Source organism: Nematolebias whitei, chromosome 12 (genome assembly GCF_014905685.2).
Source record: "Nematolebias whitei isolate Nwh7 chromosome 12, NemWhi1, whole genome shotgun sequence".
Lineage (NCBI taxonomy): Eukaryota > Metazoa > Chordata > Actinopteri > Cyprinodontiformes > Rivulidae > Nematolebias > Nematolebias whitei.
Genome location: NC_056509.1, coordinates 38,036,172 through 38,052,079, shown reverse-complemented (window position 1 = coordinate 38,052,079; position 15,908 = coordinate 38,036,172). Strand labels below are relative to the sequence as shown.

General features: G+C 40.7%; 2 protein-coding genes across 2 annotated transcripts; one reads left to right on the top strand and one right to left on the bottom strand.

Moving 5' to 3' along the window:
• Positions 1-5,210: 5,210 nt before the first annotated feature.
• Positions 5,211-8,439, bottom strand: kcns3b (potassium voltage-gated channel, delayed-rectifier, subfamily S, member 3b). The gene is made up of 2 exons (XM_037685541.1): positions 8,310-8,439; positions 5,211-6,714 (listed from the first exon to the last, which is right to left on the bottom strand). The coding sequence occupies exon 2, from the start codon at positions 6,708-6,710 to the stop codon at positions 5,211-5,213; it is 1,500 nt and encodes a 499-aa protein (XP_037541469.1). The 5' UTR covers positions 6,711-6,714; positions 8,310-8,439.
• A 1,551-nt stretch (positions 8,440-9,990) lies between these two features.
• LOC119418278 lies at positions 9,991-13,550 on the top strand. The gene is made up of 16 exons (XM_037685540.1): positions 9,991-10,034; positions 10,130-10,188; positions 10,295-10,381; positions 10,462-10,583; positions 10,668-10,808; positions 10,900-10,983; positions 11,055-11,228; positions 11,373-11,475; positions 11,683-11,903; positions 12,011-12,167; positions 12,257-12,468; positions 12,570-12,684; positions 12,762-12,958; positions 13,035-13,149; positions 13,223-13,392; positions 13,452-13,550. Exons 1-16 carry the CDS (start codon positions 10,012-10,014, stop codon positions 13,548-13,550), a joined length of 2,079 nt encoding a protein of 692 aa, XP_037541468.1. The 5' UTR covers positions 9,991-10,011.
• The last annotated feature ends 2,358 nt before the right edge of the window (positions 13,551-15,908 follow it).

Sequence of the window (15,908 nt, the reverse complement as noted above, 5' to 3'; positions counted from 1 at the left end):
TACGTGTCAGGGATTTTTGGTCAAAGATAATGAATGTTTTTATTATTAAAACTGAGAACGTTCTTTCCCTCCACCCTGAGAGCAAGAAGCCCCAAACCAGCTGAAACCATCTTCCAAAAGACTATCTTATCTCTGCCCATGTTTGTGTATCAATCAACCTTTATTTAGACAGGTAAATCCCATTGAGCCTCGAGGACTCATTTACAAGAGAGACCTGATTTCAACAAAGAAAGATGACAACAATGGACAACAGCAACAACAATAAACAATTATAAAAAGTCATACTGCAGGTTTTTTTTTTTTTTTTTAACAAATAGGATGGCTAAAAGGAAAAGGTAACAAAACAAAAAAAACAGCTAGATTCCAAGACAAATGTAGAAAACTAAAAACAGGAACATGTCTGCATTGGACCCTGCCAGGTGTCCAACAGATTCTTAAAGCCACTTATAGAGGTCAATGTCGAGAGCTTCAAATCTTTTTGTAAGATATTCCAGGAACCAGGAGCGGAATAGGAGAAAGCCCTTTTGCCAAGTTCAGTCCTCATTGAGGGAACACTGCAGGTAATAATGTCATGAGAGCGCACGCTGTAGCTGCACTCATGCAGAGACAAGTAGGAGGAGATGTATGAAGGCAACAGACCAAGAAGTGATTTAAAGATGAAAATATACCAGTGAGAGAGTCTGCGTGAAGTTAATGATGTCCAGTTAACCAGTGAATACAGGGTGCTGTGGTGGGTACGATAATCACAGCCAGTTATGAATCTTAGTGCACCATGATAGACAGCATCCAACATCTGCAGGGTTCTTGTAGGAGCGTTCATGTAAATAATATCACCATAATCAATTGAGGGAAGGAAAGTCACAGATACAAGGCGTTTTCTAGCATTCAGGGTTAGACAGGATCTGTTTCTGAAAAAGAAACAGATAAACGGAGACACCTGACAGACGATCCTGTGTAAACGGAGAGTGCTGTGTAAGGAGACTGCAGCAGGATTCAAAGAAACCCACAGAAATCTGTGAACTCGGCTGAGGTGAGAGGGATACAACAGCGAGCAGACCTGTGACTGGCCTTCACTGTCTTTACGTTTTACTGTATGTACTGTATATTTATAAATGGACTGTACTTATACAGCACCTTTCTATCTTATCAAGGCACTCAAAGTGCTTTACAATCTGTGCCCTCATTTACCCATTCATTTCTACAAAGCTAAATGAACAAATCATTCTAAAGAGACTAATCAGTGCTTTATCACATTCATACATAGATGGGACACACATCGGAGGCAATGAGAGGTTCAGTGTCTTGCCCAGGGACACTTGGGCATGTGACTGCTGGTGGATTCGAACCCCCCAACTCTTCATCAAGATGCGGTCCTTATTACCATCAAGCTGCTGACTGGACCTGCTAACAAGACCTGCTAAGCTGCTAACAAGACCATGCCGCTAATAGAACAGAACCATGATGTTGAAGGAACCTCACTGCTAACCAAATCACACTGTAGATGTATTTCTTTTCCCATCTTTGGCGCCTTGTTTTTTAGTATTTTAGTAGTATTTTTTATATGATTTTTAGTATGTTGGTTGTATTTTTTAGTATGTGTTTAGAATTTTTGTTACATGCTTTGATATTTCTTGGGGGTTTTTTTTTTGTTTTTTTTTTTTGCAAGTTGAGACGGTTCTTCTCATCCTAAGCATTTCATTGCATTGTTGACCTTGTGTTGATTTTGCTTATGATAAATAAACCTAACCTGAACCTCTTGCACTGGAGGACGACTGCTCTAATCACGCAGCCACAGCCCCCTGTAACCTGCCCTCCATCCATCCATCCATCCATCCATCCATCCATCCATCCATCCATCCATCCATCCATCCATTCATTCATCCATCCATCCATCACCTTTACCCACTTCTTCCTTTCCAAATCGCGGGGGTCACTGGTGCTCATATCCAGCAGTCACTGTGGGAGAGGCGGGGGGGGGGGGGGGGGGGGCACCCTGGGCAGATCGCAATTCCATCACAGGGACCGTCCTGAAATCAGACCTTGCAAATATAAAATACTGGTTAAAGATCTTCTTCTGCCATTGAGTGTGGTTCTTTTGAGTAAACAGCATTCTGTGTTGTGAACAACTCTCAGATACTGCCACAGCTTTGGCTTATCTCGATTAATTGCGATGGACATTATGACCCAGACTCCAAAAGGTAATTACTTGTAGATGTACATCTAACGATTACCGGTACTTTTTTTCACAAATGTGTCCAGTTGTTCATGTGTTGTTGTTTTTTTGTTTTTTTTGTGCTAACAGACAAACAGGGTTGAATCCAACTGGTAATATTAAAGTTTTAGGCAAATATCTGGTGTACTGAGTAGCACAGTAGTATGTGTTGTGAATGACAGTCAGCTACTACCACTCCCAGCTGGATTAGAAAATCTATAAAACTGACTGATTTATAGCCAATGATATGTTTTTTAGGTCTGTTGACAGAGCGAATAATAGAAAATGATAGCAAAACAGTAACAATACAGACAAATGAACTCATGAGAGGTGACGCTCAGTGAGACATGACATTTGAAATCTGTACATCTGTTGTGGACAGGTTTTATTTTATGTCTTCTTTTGTCTTCCACTTGGGCCATTTCCTTATTTTTAACTACGTACTGCACAATATGCTGTCATGTTCAGGTACAACAAGTGAAAAAAGCCAAAGAAAAGTTAAAAGATCTTCATAAAGCCTGGAGGACTACTGAAAAAGAAAGTCTGCTTCTGTCTCTCAAGAACTTGTCTCACCACAGCTATCAAGATTGTCAATTTCGATAAAACGTTCTGCTGCATGTGCATTAGTAAACCTGCCTATATCTGCATGTTAATTTACTGATCATCAATAGTTGTCAGGACAGATTCTGTTTCTCTTTACATCAGATGTCAAGTGATGAGAGTACTAAACACAAAATGTGGATTAAGCAATATGCTAATCCACTAAGTGATGCACACCTGACAGACAAAGACCAAAGATCGAAACTCATTTACTAAAGGTAATGAAAAACACGGGAGTAATTGGGTTTATCTGTTTGGGTAAACATACGTGTAGTCTGTACACGTGGGGCAGCGTGAAGAACGGTCCAGTGTTTTCATTAACGGTGATTTATGATTATTCAAACAGGTTTTGCATCCATTGAGCCACTTTAAATTCAGTCATGACATAAAAGGTTCAAGTATCATCTTAATGATGAAGATGATGCTTAAGGTCAACCACATTGAAGACACCCCCCCCACTCCCCCAGAGAAGATTGTTTTCTTTAATTTGTTTCTGTAGCAGCAGCTCATCTGAGCAGAAATTACACCTGGCGACAGGAGATCGATACGTCGAGGAACAGAAAGGAGTGACCAGGTGAAGACTGTTTCACGCACATTTCATTTTGTTGGAAAAAAGGTTGGTTGTGTTAATGCTGACCTTTGTTTTCCTGTCTCCTTTAAATTGTTTCTTACCCTTTTAACAGCCTAATTAATCTGCATGCTGCTGTTTCTGCCATTGAGATTGTTCAGCTTGTTGAGAAGCTCAGCGCTGTGACTTTTGGTTTTTGTAACTTTTGTTGCTTTTGAATTATTTATCTTTAGTTACAGTTATTTTCCTTATTAAGACATTGAGATCTCCACCTGTTTTAAAAACATTTTTTTGTAAAAATAACAATCTTCTTATTCTACTTTTAGCGTTTAGCTATTTTGCTCCATTCAGTGAAATGAGCAAACCTTTTGCTACATTGGACTTAAGTTAGTATTTAGCTTCTTTTAGCTAGCCTTTAGCTATGTTAGCTCACTTTTGCTACTTTTAACTAACAGTTCAGCTACTAGTTTTAGCTAGCCTTTTACAATATTTAGCCTAGCTAAAATTGAGCAAATTTTAGCTTTTAACCATCTTTTTCTTCTTTAGCTAGACCTCTGCTACATTTAGCTTTTAAGTAGCCCGTTGTTGTGTTTTTGATCCTTTAAGCTTTTAGCTAGCATTCGTTTACTTTAAACTTTTATCTAGCCTTTTGTTAAATTTGCAAGTAATTAGCTTTAATCTAGCCTTCTTTTCATTTAACTTTTAACTAGCTTACCATTTTACTTTTTATTAACCTTCTGTGATTTTTAGCTTTTAGCTAGCCTGTTGTGCTTTTTCATTTAGCTTTTAACTAGTTTATTCAGTTACTTTTGTCTTTTAGCTATATCCTTGTGCTACATTTAACATAGCTTTTATCTGTATTTTGCTTTTTATTGCTCTTTTTTGCTTTAGCCAACCTTTTGCTTATTTTAGTTTTTAGCTTGTATTGCTGTTTTGTCATTAACTTGTGTTTCATGACCTTTAACATTTTGCTATTTGCTCTTTTGTTTAACTTGTATTTTGCTGCATTTTGCTACTTTTGGCTTGCAGTTTCATTTCTTTTAGCTCTAACAGCTCAGTTTAAGCTTTTTCAGTTGTTCATCCCTTAAAAATAAATGAAATGAACCCCACATTCTCCCGTTTTACTCAGAATTGAGGGTAATTGAGTGCTTTTAGACTGAACAGATATCTGAACCTAAAACCTTAACTACCGGTAAATAAAGAGGTGATTCAAATTTGCTGCCACAGAGAAGAAACAACTGACATTTATTTCACGTTCACAGGCGTGACCCCGCAGCATGCTGAGACAAACTGAAACCACCAGTGCTTTTCACAGTGATCGAAGACAGAGGTGCAACAATTATAATTTTATACAAGTATTTTTAATTACTCGTTCTCAAAAGTGCTTTTATTTTTGGTCATGCCAACTCAGACCCACATTCCGATTTTTAGACATCGTTGTCATTCTAGACTCAAGCATCGAGCAAACCCTCAGTCTGAACTTGCAGTGAGCAGACAAATCAATAAAGGACATTACTTTGAAAAACATTAACATTATGGCCTCTTACATGCATCATTGCAGTTTTCTCAAGCAGAAAATGGGCTTTCAAACCTCAGAGCAGGGTTCACACAGTTCCCTTTAGATTTCCTGGTTTTAGTGACATTGTATTTTTTACAAGTCAACAAAAAAAGGGAAAGAGAAAAAACGTCATGACCAACATATTTCTCTGTCAAACTGGAGGAGGGAGGCGGAGCGGGAAGGCAAGGTAAAAGATGGGATGCTCTGCCCTTTGAGCCAAGAAGTGACTTCCTGCCATAAAAAGAGTGATGCTTGGTGAGATGGCAGGAATCTCATTTGGTTGGCCCATTTTCGCAAGCGTCATTATCGTATGCCTCAATGTCCTGGAGGCTGGAGGCGTCTGTGTCGTCCCCTCCACTGCTCTCGCTGTTCCTGAAAGCAATACTTCCTATAAAGGGATACACGCTTCCTGTGAACAACTCTTTAATGTTGTAATAAGGGAGTTCTGGGTCTTGCCTCACAGGTTTGGTGATTCCCCGACCCTCCATGGCTTTGTTTCTCTGATAGTACTTTGAAAACTTATTAAAGATCACTGTGATGGGCAGAGCCACTACTAATAGGCCGCAGATGATACATAAGGTGGCTACTAACTTTCCTGCAAGCGTCACTGGACATGTGTCTCCATAACCAACTGTGGTCATGGTGATCAAGGCCCACCACCAACCTGAAGGGATGGTCCCCAGATCGGTGTACTTTTCCTCTTTCTCAGCAAAGTAGATCAGTGCAGAAAAGACAGAGATTCCCACTGAGAGGAAGAGAATGAGCAGACCCACCTCTTGGTAGCTGTGACGAACGGTGGCGCCCAGAGCTCGCAGTCCGATGGAGTGGCGTGCCAGCTTGAGGATTCTGAGAACCCTCATAAGGCGGAGCACCTGCACCACCCTCCCCACATTCTCCAAGTTCTCATTCTCCTCCATGCCCTCCTCATCTGCTGTCTCTAAAGCTAATGTGGCGTAAAATGGCAGGATGGAAGCAACGTCGATGATGTTCAAGGGGTTTCCAAGGAACTTCCTCCTGGAGGGCGCGACAATCAACCTGATGATGAACTCAGCAGAGAAGCAGGCGATGCATATCTCCTCTAGGATGGTGAGGACAGGGTCTTCGATGGGTTTCTCATTATCGTCCACACGCTGGAACTCTGGCATGCTATGGATGCACATGGCAACAATGGAGGTCAGCACCACGCTGAGGGAAGCCACCGCAATGATCTTTGAGGCTCTGGAGTGGCCCGGATCCTCCAGTCTGAGCCAAATGTAGCTCCTCACTTCTGAACACCATGCACCTTTGAACTTTGCAAGGTCTTTATCAAGAGCCGAAAGCTCCTCAAAGGAGGAGTCGAAGCTCGGCTCATGGTTGTCATCACTCATTGTGTCCCAGTCCCGATCCTCGATGTACTCCTTCCTCTCGTGGTACCAGTTGTAGCAGCAGGAGCTAAGATGCACCTCGTGGATGCCCCAGTACTCGATCTCCTGGCTGAAAGAAAAGATGCAGAGCTCCTCCATCATGTGGATGCGCCCTGTGTGGTAGAAGTTGAGCACACAGAGGAAGACCCGGGGATTTCTGTCGAAGTAGTACTCCTTCTCAGCTGGGTTGTAGTCATCGCACAGCTCCAGGATCGCCGCCTCGCTCTGGCAGAGCAGCAAGCGAGCCAGGCGGGTCTGGGGGAAACGAAGCAGCTTGTTTGGATCCACTTTGTATTGCACTCCTCCCACATTGAGGTTGACCTGGTCCTCCTCTTTCCCACGTTGGTGGAGGATTTGGCCATATCCCATGGTCCTGATGCAGAAACACCATTAAACCAGTTATATTTTTGTACAAGTGTCAGCAAGCCAGTTCCAGTCAGGCTTCTAAATGGTACATACATGAATATTTATATGTAACCCCAATTCCAAAAGAACTGATATGTTGTATAGAATTTAAACTAAAGCCGAATGCAGTGATTTACAATTCATTTTATATTCACAATGGAACATAGTAAACATCAAATGATAAGACAATTTTCTTTTCTCTATTTTTGAAAAAAAAAAAAAGTTTCAAATGTTATGGCAGCAGCATAGTTGCCATCTGCTTTATGCCAACAACAACAATAACACCAAAGTTGGAACAGTGCCAACAAAAGGGTGTACAAGTAACTTGTACTAGAACGTAACAGCTGTAGGAGCATTTTGTCACGATTTAGGTTAACTGGAAACAGGTCAACAGAAGGACTGGTTACAAAAAGAGCCTTTTGGTGAAGTTGAACCTCTCAGAAGCTAAGATGAGCAGAGGTTCTACCAGTCTGCCCAAAAATAGATAAAACAATTTCAATAATCTGGAGAAATCTCGGAGCTCAAAGGGCAAGGTTGAAAATCAATTTAGGATGCTTGTAATTTTTGGACCCTCGGGCAGCATTAAAAACAGGTCTGATTTTGTTCTTGACATCATTGCATGGGAACATTTCTCTAAATCGTTGACTGTAAACATTTCGTTGTGCCACTCACAAATGCTGGTTAAAGCTCTCTCATGCAAAGAAACAGCCACGTGTGAAAACACCATCCAGAAAGACAAAATGGACAAAACATTGTGGTCAAAATAAATTAAAAACATCCAAATTTCACATTATTTCCATGAAACCCATGAACACTACATAGTGTAAAGGAACCTTTGAACTGTTTATCAGCACACAGCTCAAAAGCTAGCCTCTCTAATGGTATGGGGGTGCAATGGTACCTCTGGCATGGGCAGCTTACACATTTCGAAAAGCTCCATACAGGCTTTAAAACAACACAAGCTCTCATCCTCCCAAAACTCCAGCAAAGAGGAGAAAGAACTACCAAACAGTAGGACTTCAGAGAACATTTCCCTGAAAAACCTCCAGCACTTGGTCTCCTCAGATGTTTACAGACTATTGTTAAAAGATCACATAACACTGTCCCAACTTTTTTTGAAGATATGTTGCTGGCATCTGATTCAAAACGACCTTTTCTTTTCTAAAACTTGTACAAATTCTCAGTTTTGACATTTGATACACTTACTATGTTCTCTTGTGAGATCTATAAGAACTCGCAAATCATTGCGTTCAGTTTTAATTTACAATAACCACAACGTCCCAACTTTTATGGTATTGTGGCTGTAGACAATTTTAATTGCAGTGCTTGTAGAACATGAAGTGTTGTCTTTACAGACAAAAATCAATCCAGCTCACAGCAAATGGCTCAAGATGGAGTGAGAGGAGACATTCAGAGGTTTAAATACAGAAATACCACCAGGGGATTCAAAGAAACTTCAAACTCAGAAGAGACAACAAGGTAGAATTACACACATATCATGTCGTGCTAGTTTCCACAGATTTGCCTATATAATTTTATTTTAATTAGAAGAATTCAACATACCTGCACTTGGACCCTTCCTTTCCATGGAAATAACTTTACTCGGCTGGTCTCGTGTTCATATTCCTCTGAAATGCTGCAGACAGCGCAGGGCTGGGAGCGTCACTGTGAGGGGCAGCAGGAGGAGAGCACCATGAGGAGAGCAGGGAGGGAGGTGCGCCTCATGCAGCAGCTTCACAGATGGGACAGGAGGAGATGGAGGCAGGACGGAGGCAGTTCGCTCCCTTTTACAGGGAACAGGGAGGGGCAAGAGGAGAGGAGAGGGCTGCAAAAATGTAGAGATGTCCCGGGAGAAATGACTCCACGGTCTTTGTGGTTGTTTTATTACCAATCTGCTCATAATTTTCCCAAATATGGACTGATCCTTATTATCTCAGGAACACATCACTCCAATGTAAAAACTGCATAAAATGAAGACTGAAAGAGTCGAGAGTGTAACACTTATTAACAACAGCCAGTTGAGTTAAGATAACCATCAGCTCCTGTAGTGAACCATCTCAACACAGCAGCCAAACCTCAGTGGTGATCTCCTCCAGGCCACACCACACACTCCTTAAACACACACCTTCACAGGTGCACACAGTAAAGATACAGAGGGGCTTTACATTCTAATGGTTTTTTTTTAAGTGGCTTGGTTTACATTTGAGTGGTTTAGCTGCGACAAAAGGCAGCTGACCTCAGTCTACAGTGGAAAAAGCAAAATAGTAACATCAGACTTTGGCATTTTAATCCTCCCAGAGAGAAAGAGCTCAGCCGGCAGGCTCCCTGCCAACACCAACCACTAAAACTTTATTTGGCAGCAAATGAGACGCACAGGATACCTCTGGAAAACACTCCAGTCCAAATGTTGCTGTTTCTTTTAGACGTAACCCGTTGAAAAAGTACTTTTTTTTTTTATGTTACAAAGACTAAATGTAACAGGTTTTTATTTCAGTCTTAAATACTACCTTTTAAAACCACATTTGTATTTTATTACTTGGTATTTTACATTTTCATGTCCACCAGCTGAGGAGAAAAATAATCTGTTTGTCAACAGAGGTTAGTCTAAAAGTTTGTTAAAACATTTTTTTAGTAAAACTGTTGAAATTGCAGAATCAAGCAGCATTCACAGTTAAAGGTTAAGAACAAAAAGATGCTGAAAACAAATATTCTGTCAACCTTAACAAACACAAAAATGGCCATAACAGACAGAAATTGACTGTAAATACAATCAGCATCTTAAATGTGTTGATGGTGTCAGATTTTCGATTTCATGCATTGTCTTTGTTCCATTTTAATATTTGTGTTGTGAAACATTTAAATCTTTTTCGTTTTGCTTGATATTTAAAATTCCCACCCGTTCTATTTAAAAGTGGTTGTGTGGACAGACTGAAGACTCGTCTTCATACCACCAGGCAACTCTTTAACTCCATTTTAATGACTTTTGGCATTACTTTTTTCACTCAAATATATAAATTTGTTTAGATCAATGTTGAAAGCCATTCAGTATTGTGCACATCAGTTAAAAATTAGACCAATCGGTTGTGAAAGCAGTGTGCTCAGACACAATTATCTCCATCAGGCAGTAACAGGATCCACCTGTGTGGAGCAGGGACCGCACTGTGTGCAGCCAAAGAGCCGGCCTGCTGGCTTCTTGTCCTCCACCAGCTTTATAAGAAGCTGCAAACACAGTGAGGCTGAGGTTTCCAGTCTCCGACATTGTGCCATGAGTTGGTTGTTAGAATTAGGGTGTGTAGTTTTATTTGGTTGTGGAGTTTAACCCCCCCACATTAGCCAGTTTGGCTTCTTTAATAATCACATTTTGTCTTTTCTTAATTTTCTAGGTGGCTTTGTCTCATGATTGTGTTTTCAAACATAGAGGCTCAAAAGAAATATGCCTTAAGTAAGTTTTTCAGTGGGTTTAGAAAAAAAACATTGTGTATATATATATATATATTTTTTTTGCCCATCTGCTCATTTTGGCTACTTTTGACTTTATTTCCACTCAGATATCAGCACAAAATGTCTGGGGAACATCATGCGTGTGGATGTTGGTCCTCTTGAAGGAAACCTTTTGGAGGTTGCAGTTGTCGTCAGTAAGTTGAAACTTCTGGACTTTTAGATTTTTTTTATTTAATTTGGTTCTATTTGGTCTAACACTCCCTTTCCTCTGCAGATAACACTGCTGTGGTTCTTACGCCGAGCTTGGCATCGCAATGTGGCTTCAGCATGAAGACTGACAAGCTTGGGAATGCCATGATCTACATCTCCCTCCAAAACTGTTTTGCTCAAAACGTGGTAACAAGTGATTCTATACCATGTGCAGAACTTATTTCAGTAGTTTTTTAATCATTTTTAAGATGGAACTGCTTCATTTTGTAGGACGACAAAATGTTTGCAACAGCCCTTCACCTCCGGGTGCACGGAAACCTGTTTGAAGACGAGCTGTATCAAGTGGCTGAAACCTGTCGGTATGATGCCTGGGCCTCCAGGGAAATCATCTGTGATTACAACTACGTGGAGGTACGTCGACGCAGCAGAAGGTCATGGTTCTGAAGACTGTCTGCATTGACTAGTGCACTTCATCACTTAGGAAAATTTCTTTTATTTTCAGATATCTGTGAAACGGGCGGCTCCAGATGAATATGCCTTGCCACAGACTAGCTCAAAGTCCATCAACTCTCGACGAGCTGCAGAGGTTATACAAATTTCAACTTTGACAACCTTTTTTAAACATTTTCTATATTCTGAAGTCTATTCTAATTTCAGAAACAACCCTTGGATGCAGGCTTCAGAGTGACAACGGTTTTGTTTTTCACACCTGAAGGAGAGAAGGCAATGAGCGTGGCTGATGCCCAGAGAAGTGGGTATGGCATAGGAAATACTCCAACAAGGCTGGTCCTGCGGAGTCCGATAATGGCACCAGAAATGTACATTCAGGATGTGAGTCAAAAACCGGACTTCATCTTTCTTTCCGGCCTTTAAGTACTTTGAACCCATGAGACAACTTTGCTGCTTACAGCCAGTAGTTGTCATTTAAGTTAAACTGTAAGGTTTTCATTTGTCTTGTGTAACTCTGCCCTCCAGGTAGCACAGATTCCCATGAGGGTTCTGAGCACTTCAACAATCTTTGAAAAGAAATGGCTGGCGACTCAAATTGATGCAGCTGCTGCGTGCCCCATGCAAGAGGGTAAGGATACTTTACAGTGTAGCTTTAAGTGAATCATGACATGTACTCTGCAGCTATCGTGCAAATTTTATCCCAAATTTAGGTGACTTGACTCTGCTGGTACGTCTGTCTGGACGACTGCCCATTCACTTATTGAGAGAAAATGGATGCATGTCAAAATCTGAAATTTAGGGTCTTCTGTTTGACGTCTCTTGCGTTTGTCTACAGGCAGCGTTTTCTTCACTCCGACCACAATCACCTGGTACCTGCCCCGTCAGCCAGACCCATTGATCACATCTGGCCCGTTCAACCTGATGGCGGTGCACTTTGGCATCAATGGTCAAAGGCTCAGTGCTGCTGTCATGCAAGCCCATCAATACTTTGTATCTATTGACGACTATTTTATCGTGACTACAATTCCTATTGGCGCTGCCGGTGGCTACTTCAAGGTGATCTGCACATTTTGACTCGTCTAAAATCTATCGTAGGGTGGCTATGACCACCTCTTTAAAGGATTCACATACATGAGAAATGTGGGTTTGATCTGCTGTTGCAGAGTCACATTAAAGATGATCAGTACTTCATCTCGTACATGATCGAGCCAATGCTTGAGCTGCTCTGGACTGACGACTCCACTCACGAGGACACCAGATACAAAGTGTTCTTTCACATCTCCACAGACTTGATGCCTCAACCTTTGCAACTGATTGACAGTGAGTTAATTACTGCAGTTGTAGCTTTTTTTTTTTTTTTTTTTTTTTTTCTCCCCAGCTCCACTAACATTTTCATTTCCCTTTCACAGATACTGTTCCAGTGGAGCAGATGTTTAACTTAATACTGGGACAATTTGCATCTGATGTGGTTCTGATGAACATTACCTTCCCCTCTGGTGTGTTGTCCACGGCTGAATGCAGTGCCAGAGGCTTCAATGTCATGGAGCACATGTCTCCTAACGGCAGCATGAAGGTCTTCACCCTTCAAGTACCCTTCACAGACCCTGTAGTCCTTGAACAGGTAAAGATTTGGTTTTGGTGCTGCAGAGCAAATAAAACTTCCATTCTAATTTTTTTTTTTTTTTTTTTTTTTTTTTTTTTTTTGTGTGTGTGTTCTTTCAGACACAAAATGGCGTGGTGGTTTATTCTCTTCACCTGGTCTTTGGCTTGTTGGTGCTGGAAGAGCTTGTTCCCTTTTCTTACGTAGCTTATGTGGAAGCTGCTGTACGAAACACGGGTTTGTATTTAATCCACATGAGGTTGATCCAAATGAATCTGAATAAATTGTAAACATTTGTTATAATGTCTTGGCAGTCCCACCCTCCATTTCTGGTGGCTGTGATAAGCAAAACTTCTACGTCCTCGTGAAACACGGAACAGATTACAACTTCCAGACTGCAGTTGGAAAGCGCTTCATGACTCCCAGTTTGGCTCAGCAGTACAACTACATGGATAACGGGACGCACTTCAGTTTTGTTGTTCCATTTAATGCTCCTGATGTGTCCGTTGAGGTATATTACAAAGCTGAATCTCTTTAAATCTGAATCCTTCATACTTTAGGTTACTTTTTTCTGTCTTTCAATTTAGGCTATTGAAGAATCATCAATTAGGTGCCGACTTGATGTATTTTTAAGCAATCCAGAGACAAATGCAAAAATCAAGGACTTCTCTGTGGCTTGCAACTTTCCTGCAACGCTGACTGGTTTGTCAAGGTTCTTATTTCTCCTCCTCTTCTCCTCATCTCTGGAGAATTAATAGTTTTAATCTTCTTTCAGAATGTTTCCCAAATGGAACGATGACCGCTTTGGCTATAAAACTGGAGTCTGTCCCCTCTCTCAACCCTGCTCAGCTCACCCTCGTAGACCCCCTCTGTGGCCCCTCCTACAGCGATGACAGCCATTCTTTCTTTGTCTTTACTGTGAATTCATGTGGGACCACCAGAAAGGTAAAGTTGCTCTAAATTAAACTTGTTCCCATAATGAAACTTAACTTTGATTTCTCTAGTTTTTGCCCAATGCCATGCTGTATGAAAATGAAATCTCTCTGCCTGATGCCCTTGTGATGAGAAAAGACTTGAATTCAGAGGAACCGGAGTATCAGTAAGTGCTTTTGAACTATAATGCTAAATCAACCAAAACCTCAATCCTGAAATGTGGAAAAAGCAAACTATTAAACTTGAAACATTTGTTCCCTCAGCTTGAAGGTTTCATGTTTGTATGAGATCAACACAAGCAAAGCTGTAGCGTTCAACACCAGACCTCGCAGGAGTGAGCCATATGCAGAGAACGCTAAAGGCCAGCTGCAAGTTGTGATTAAACTGGCTTCAGGTAAAACTTGACCATTTTGGATTCTGATGGCATTTAATTTAACAATAAAATAAGATGGACATGATTACTCCAATTAACCTGATCACAAACTGAATTTAACTAAAGGCTGTGGTAATATAAATTCTTCTCCAGATGACTCTTACAACACCTTCCAGAGTCTTGCGCATTATCCAGTAGCCAAATATCTGCAACAGCCTCTGTATTTTGAGGTGGAGCTGATTGGATCTGCAAACCCCCAAGTGTCTCTGCAGCTGGAGAACTGCTGGGCAACACAAAATGAGGACAGGGCGTCCCAACCCAGATGGAACTTGATCATCAATGGGTAACGATGTTTGATTTTAAATGGCACATTTGAAGTACTCTTGCCAAAACTGGGCAACTTGTTTGGAGAATTTGAGCAATCAAAAATGCACCCATTACAGATGTCCAAATCCAGTGGATCCATATAAGGTGGTCTTCCATCCAGTTTGGCCTGATGCCAGGGTCCGTTATCCATCTCACTTGAAGCGCTTTGAGATCCAGATGTTTGCCTTTGCAGAAGGCCAAGATGACCTGAATAACCAGGTAACTTAAAATTTTTTTTAAATTGCTTAAAACTTTTTTTTTTTTTAATTTTATTTTTCCCCACCCCGACAGGTATTTGTCCATTGCGATGCTGTGATCTGCGATGCCCAAAATCCTCGTGGTGGCATCTGTACTGGGCAGTGTCAAAACCCTGAAAGTCAGACAAAAGGTGGGGACTTGTCCCAGTGGGTATATGCCATGCTTGGAGGAAATATGTCAACACTAAACTTTTTTTAAAACTCTGTTTTCTCCACAGGTCAGAGACATGATGTAAATAGTTTTGAATATGTATCAATTGGACCAATGAAATTTAACCAGTTGCAATAAAGACTTTTAATTAAAAAAAAAAAAGACCTTCACATTAATGTGTCAACCAGGTACATTGTCTGTAGGTTGCAGATTTTTTTTTTTTTTTTTGAGCACTGACTATGAATGGGTTTAATGGATTAAAATTGGCTGTGCTAATTCCTGAACTTGCACTCTTAAGATTGCATGAACTTCACAAACATTTTAGTGCAGTAAGTGTATAAAGTTAAATGCATAGTTTAATGTGACTCGTGCTGAAAAAGTGGTTGCTTTTGACAATTTTTTTTTTTTTTTTTTTTTTTTTTTTTTTTTTTTTTTTTTTTTTTAATAAATCCCTATGATGTGACAGCTGGGCAAAGCTGATAATTCAAATATTAAAGTTTAATCTAAACTATCAATTAATGCAGTGGTAATATCCAGCCCTGGACCAACTTAAACATTCTTAAAATTAATTTTTAAAATCTCCCAAAGGCCCATCAAGTTCCCAAAGGAACCTGATGGGCCTAAAGATCAGGTGACCATGAACACTGGAGTTCAGTAAATGGACATCGGATCCCCCAATTGTGTAATTTTGACAGGTCTGTAACCTCCAGTCTAATCTTGGCTGACTGTAGTGGAAGTTGGTGTGGTGGTTGGATGCTGAAGGTCAAGGTGTCTTGTCATTAACATATGTGGTACATGAGGGGGAACAAAACTAGGTACAGTCCCAGTTGCATCCAATAAAAATTGTAAAACAAAACTAAAAATATAAGATTAAACTAGGAATATACTAAGCACTAATAGTAAAAAAAAAAAAAAAAAAAAAAAAGTCCAACACGGCAACACAAACATTAGTCTGTGTGAGCAGATCAGGACAAATGAGCAAAGCAACATGAACTAAATCAGCATGAGATCAGCAGCATGGATAATCATGCGGCATAAGAGATTCATGAGTCTTGACAGCCTTGGGGTAGAAGCTGTTCCTCAGTCTAGTGGTTCTACCTTAATACTCCTGAACCTGCCTGAGGTGAGCAGGGTAAAAAGTGTGCTGGGTGAGTGGGGTCCTTCATGGTGCAGGTGGCCCTCTTCCTGCATCTGGAGGTGTAAATGTCTGTGATGGCACATTTGTTAAGATTGGATCTTGTGTATTCGGACATGGTGTTATGCTGACTTTTGTTCAAGTGTTTATTCAAGCTACTTTTTTGCCTTTGGGCAGGCTGGTTTGAGATGACCTTCTCCTAAACAAGACTTTATTCCACACAAACAATGCTCAGTACAAAATTGC

What these genes read in the sequence shown, in the direction of transcription:
- LOC119418278 (XM_037685540.1), top strand. Translation starts at nt 10,012, where the DNA reads ATGAGTTGGTTGTTAGAATTAGG. An exon ending in CTGCCGGTGGCTACTTCAAG is followed by an intron (nt 11,904 to 12,010) that starts GTGATCTGCACA and finishes CTGCTGTTGCAG; the next exon opens with AGTCACATTAAAGATGATCA. An exon ending in AGCTGCTGTACGAAACACGG is followed by an intron (nt 12,685 to 12,761) that starts GTTTGTATTTAA and finishes ATGTCTTGGCAG; the next exon opens with TCCCACCCTCCATTTCTGGT.
- kcns3b (XM_037685541.1), bottom strand. Translation starts at nt 6,710, where the DNA reads ATGGGATATGGCCAAATCCTCCACCAACGTGGGAAAGAGGAGGACCAG.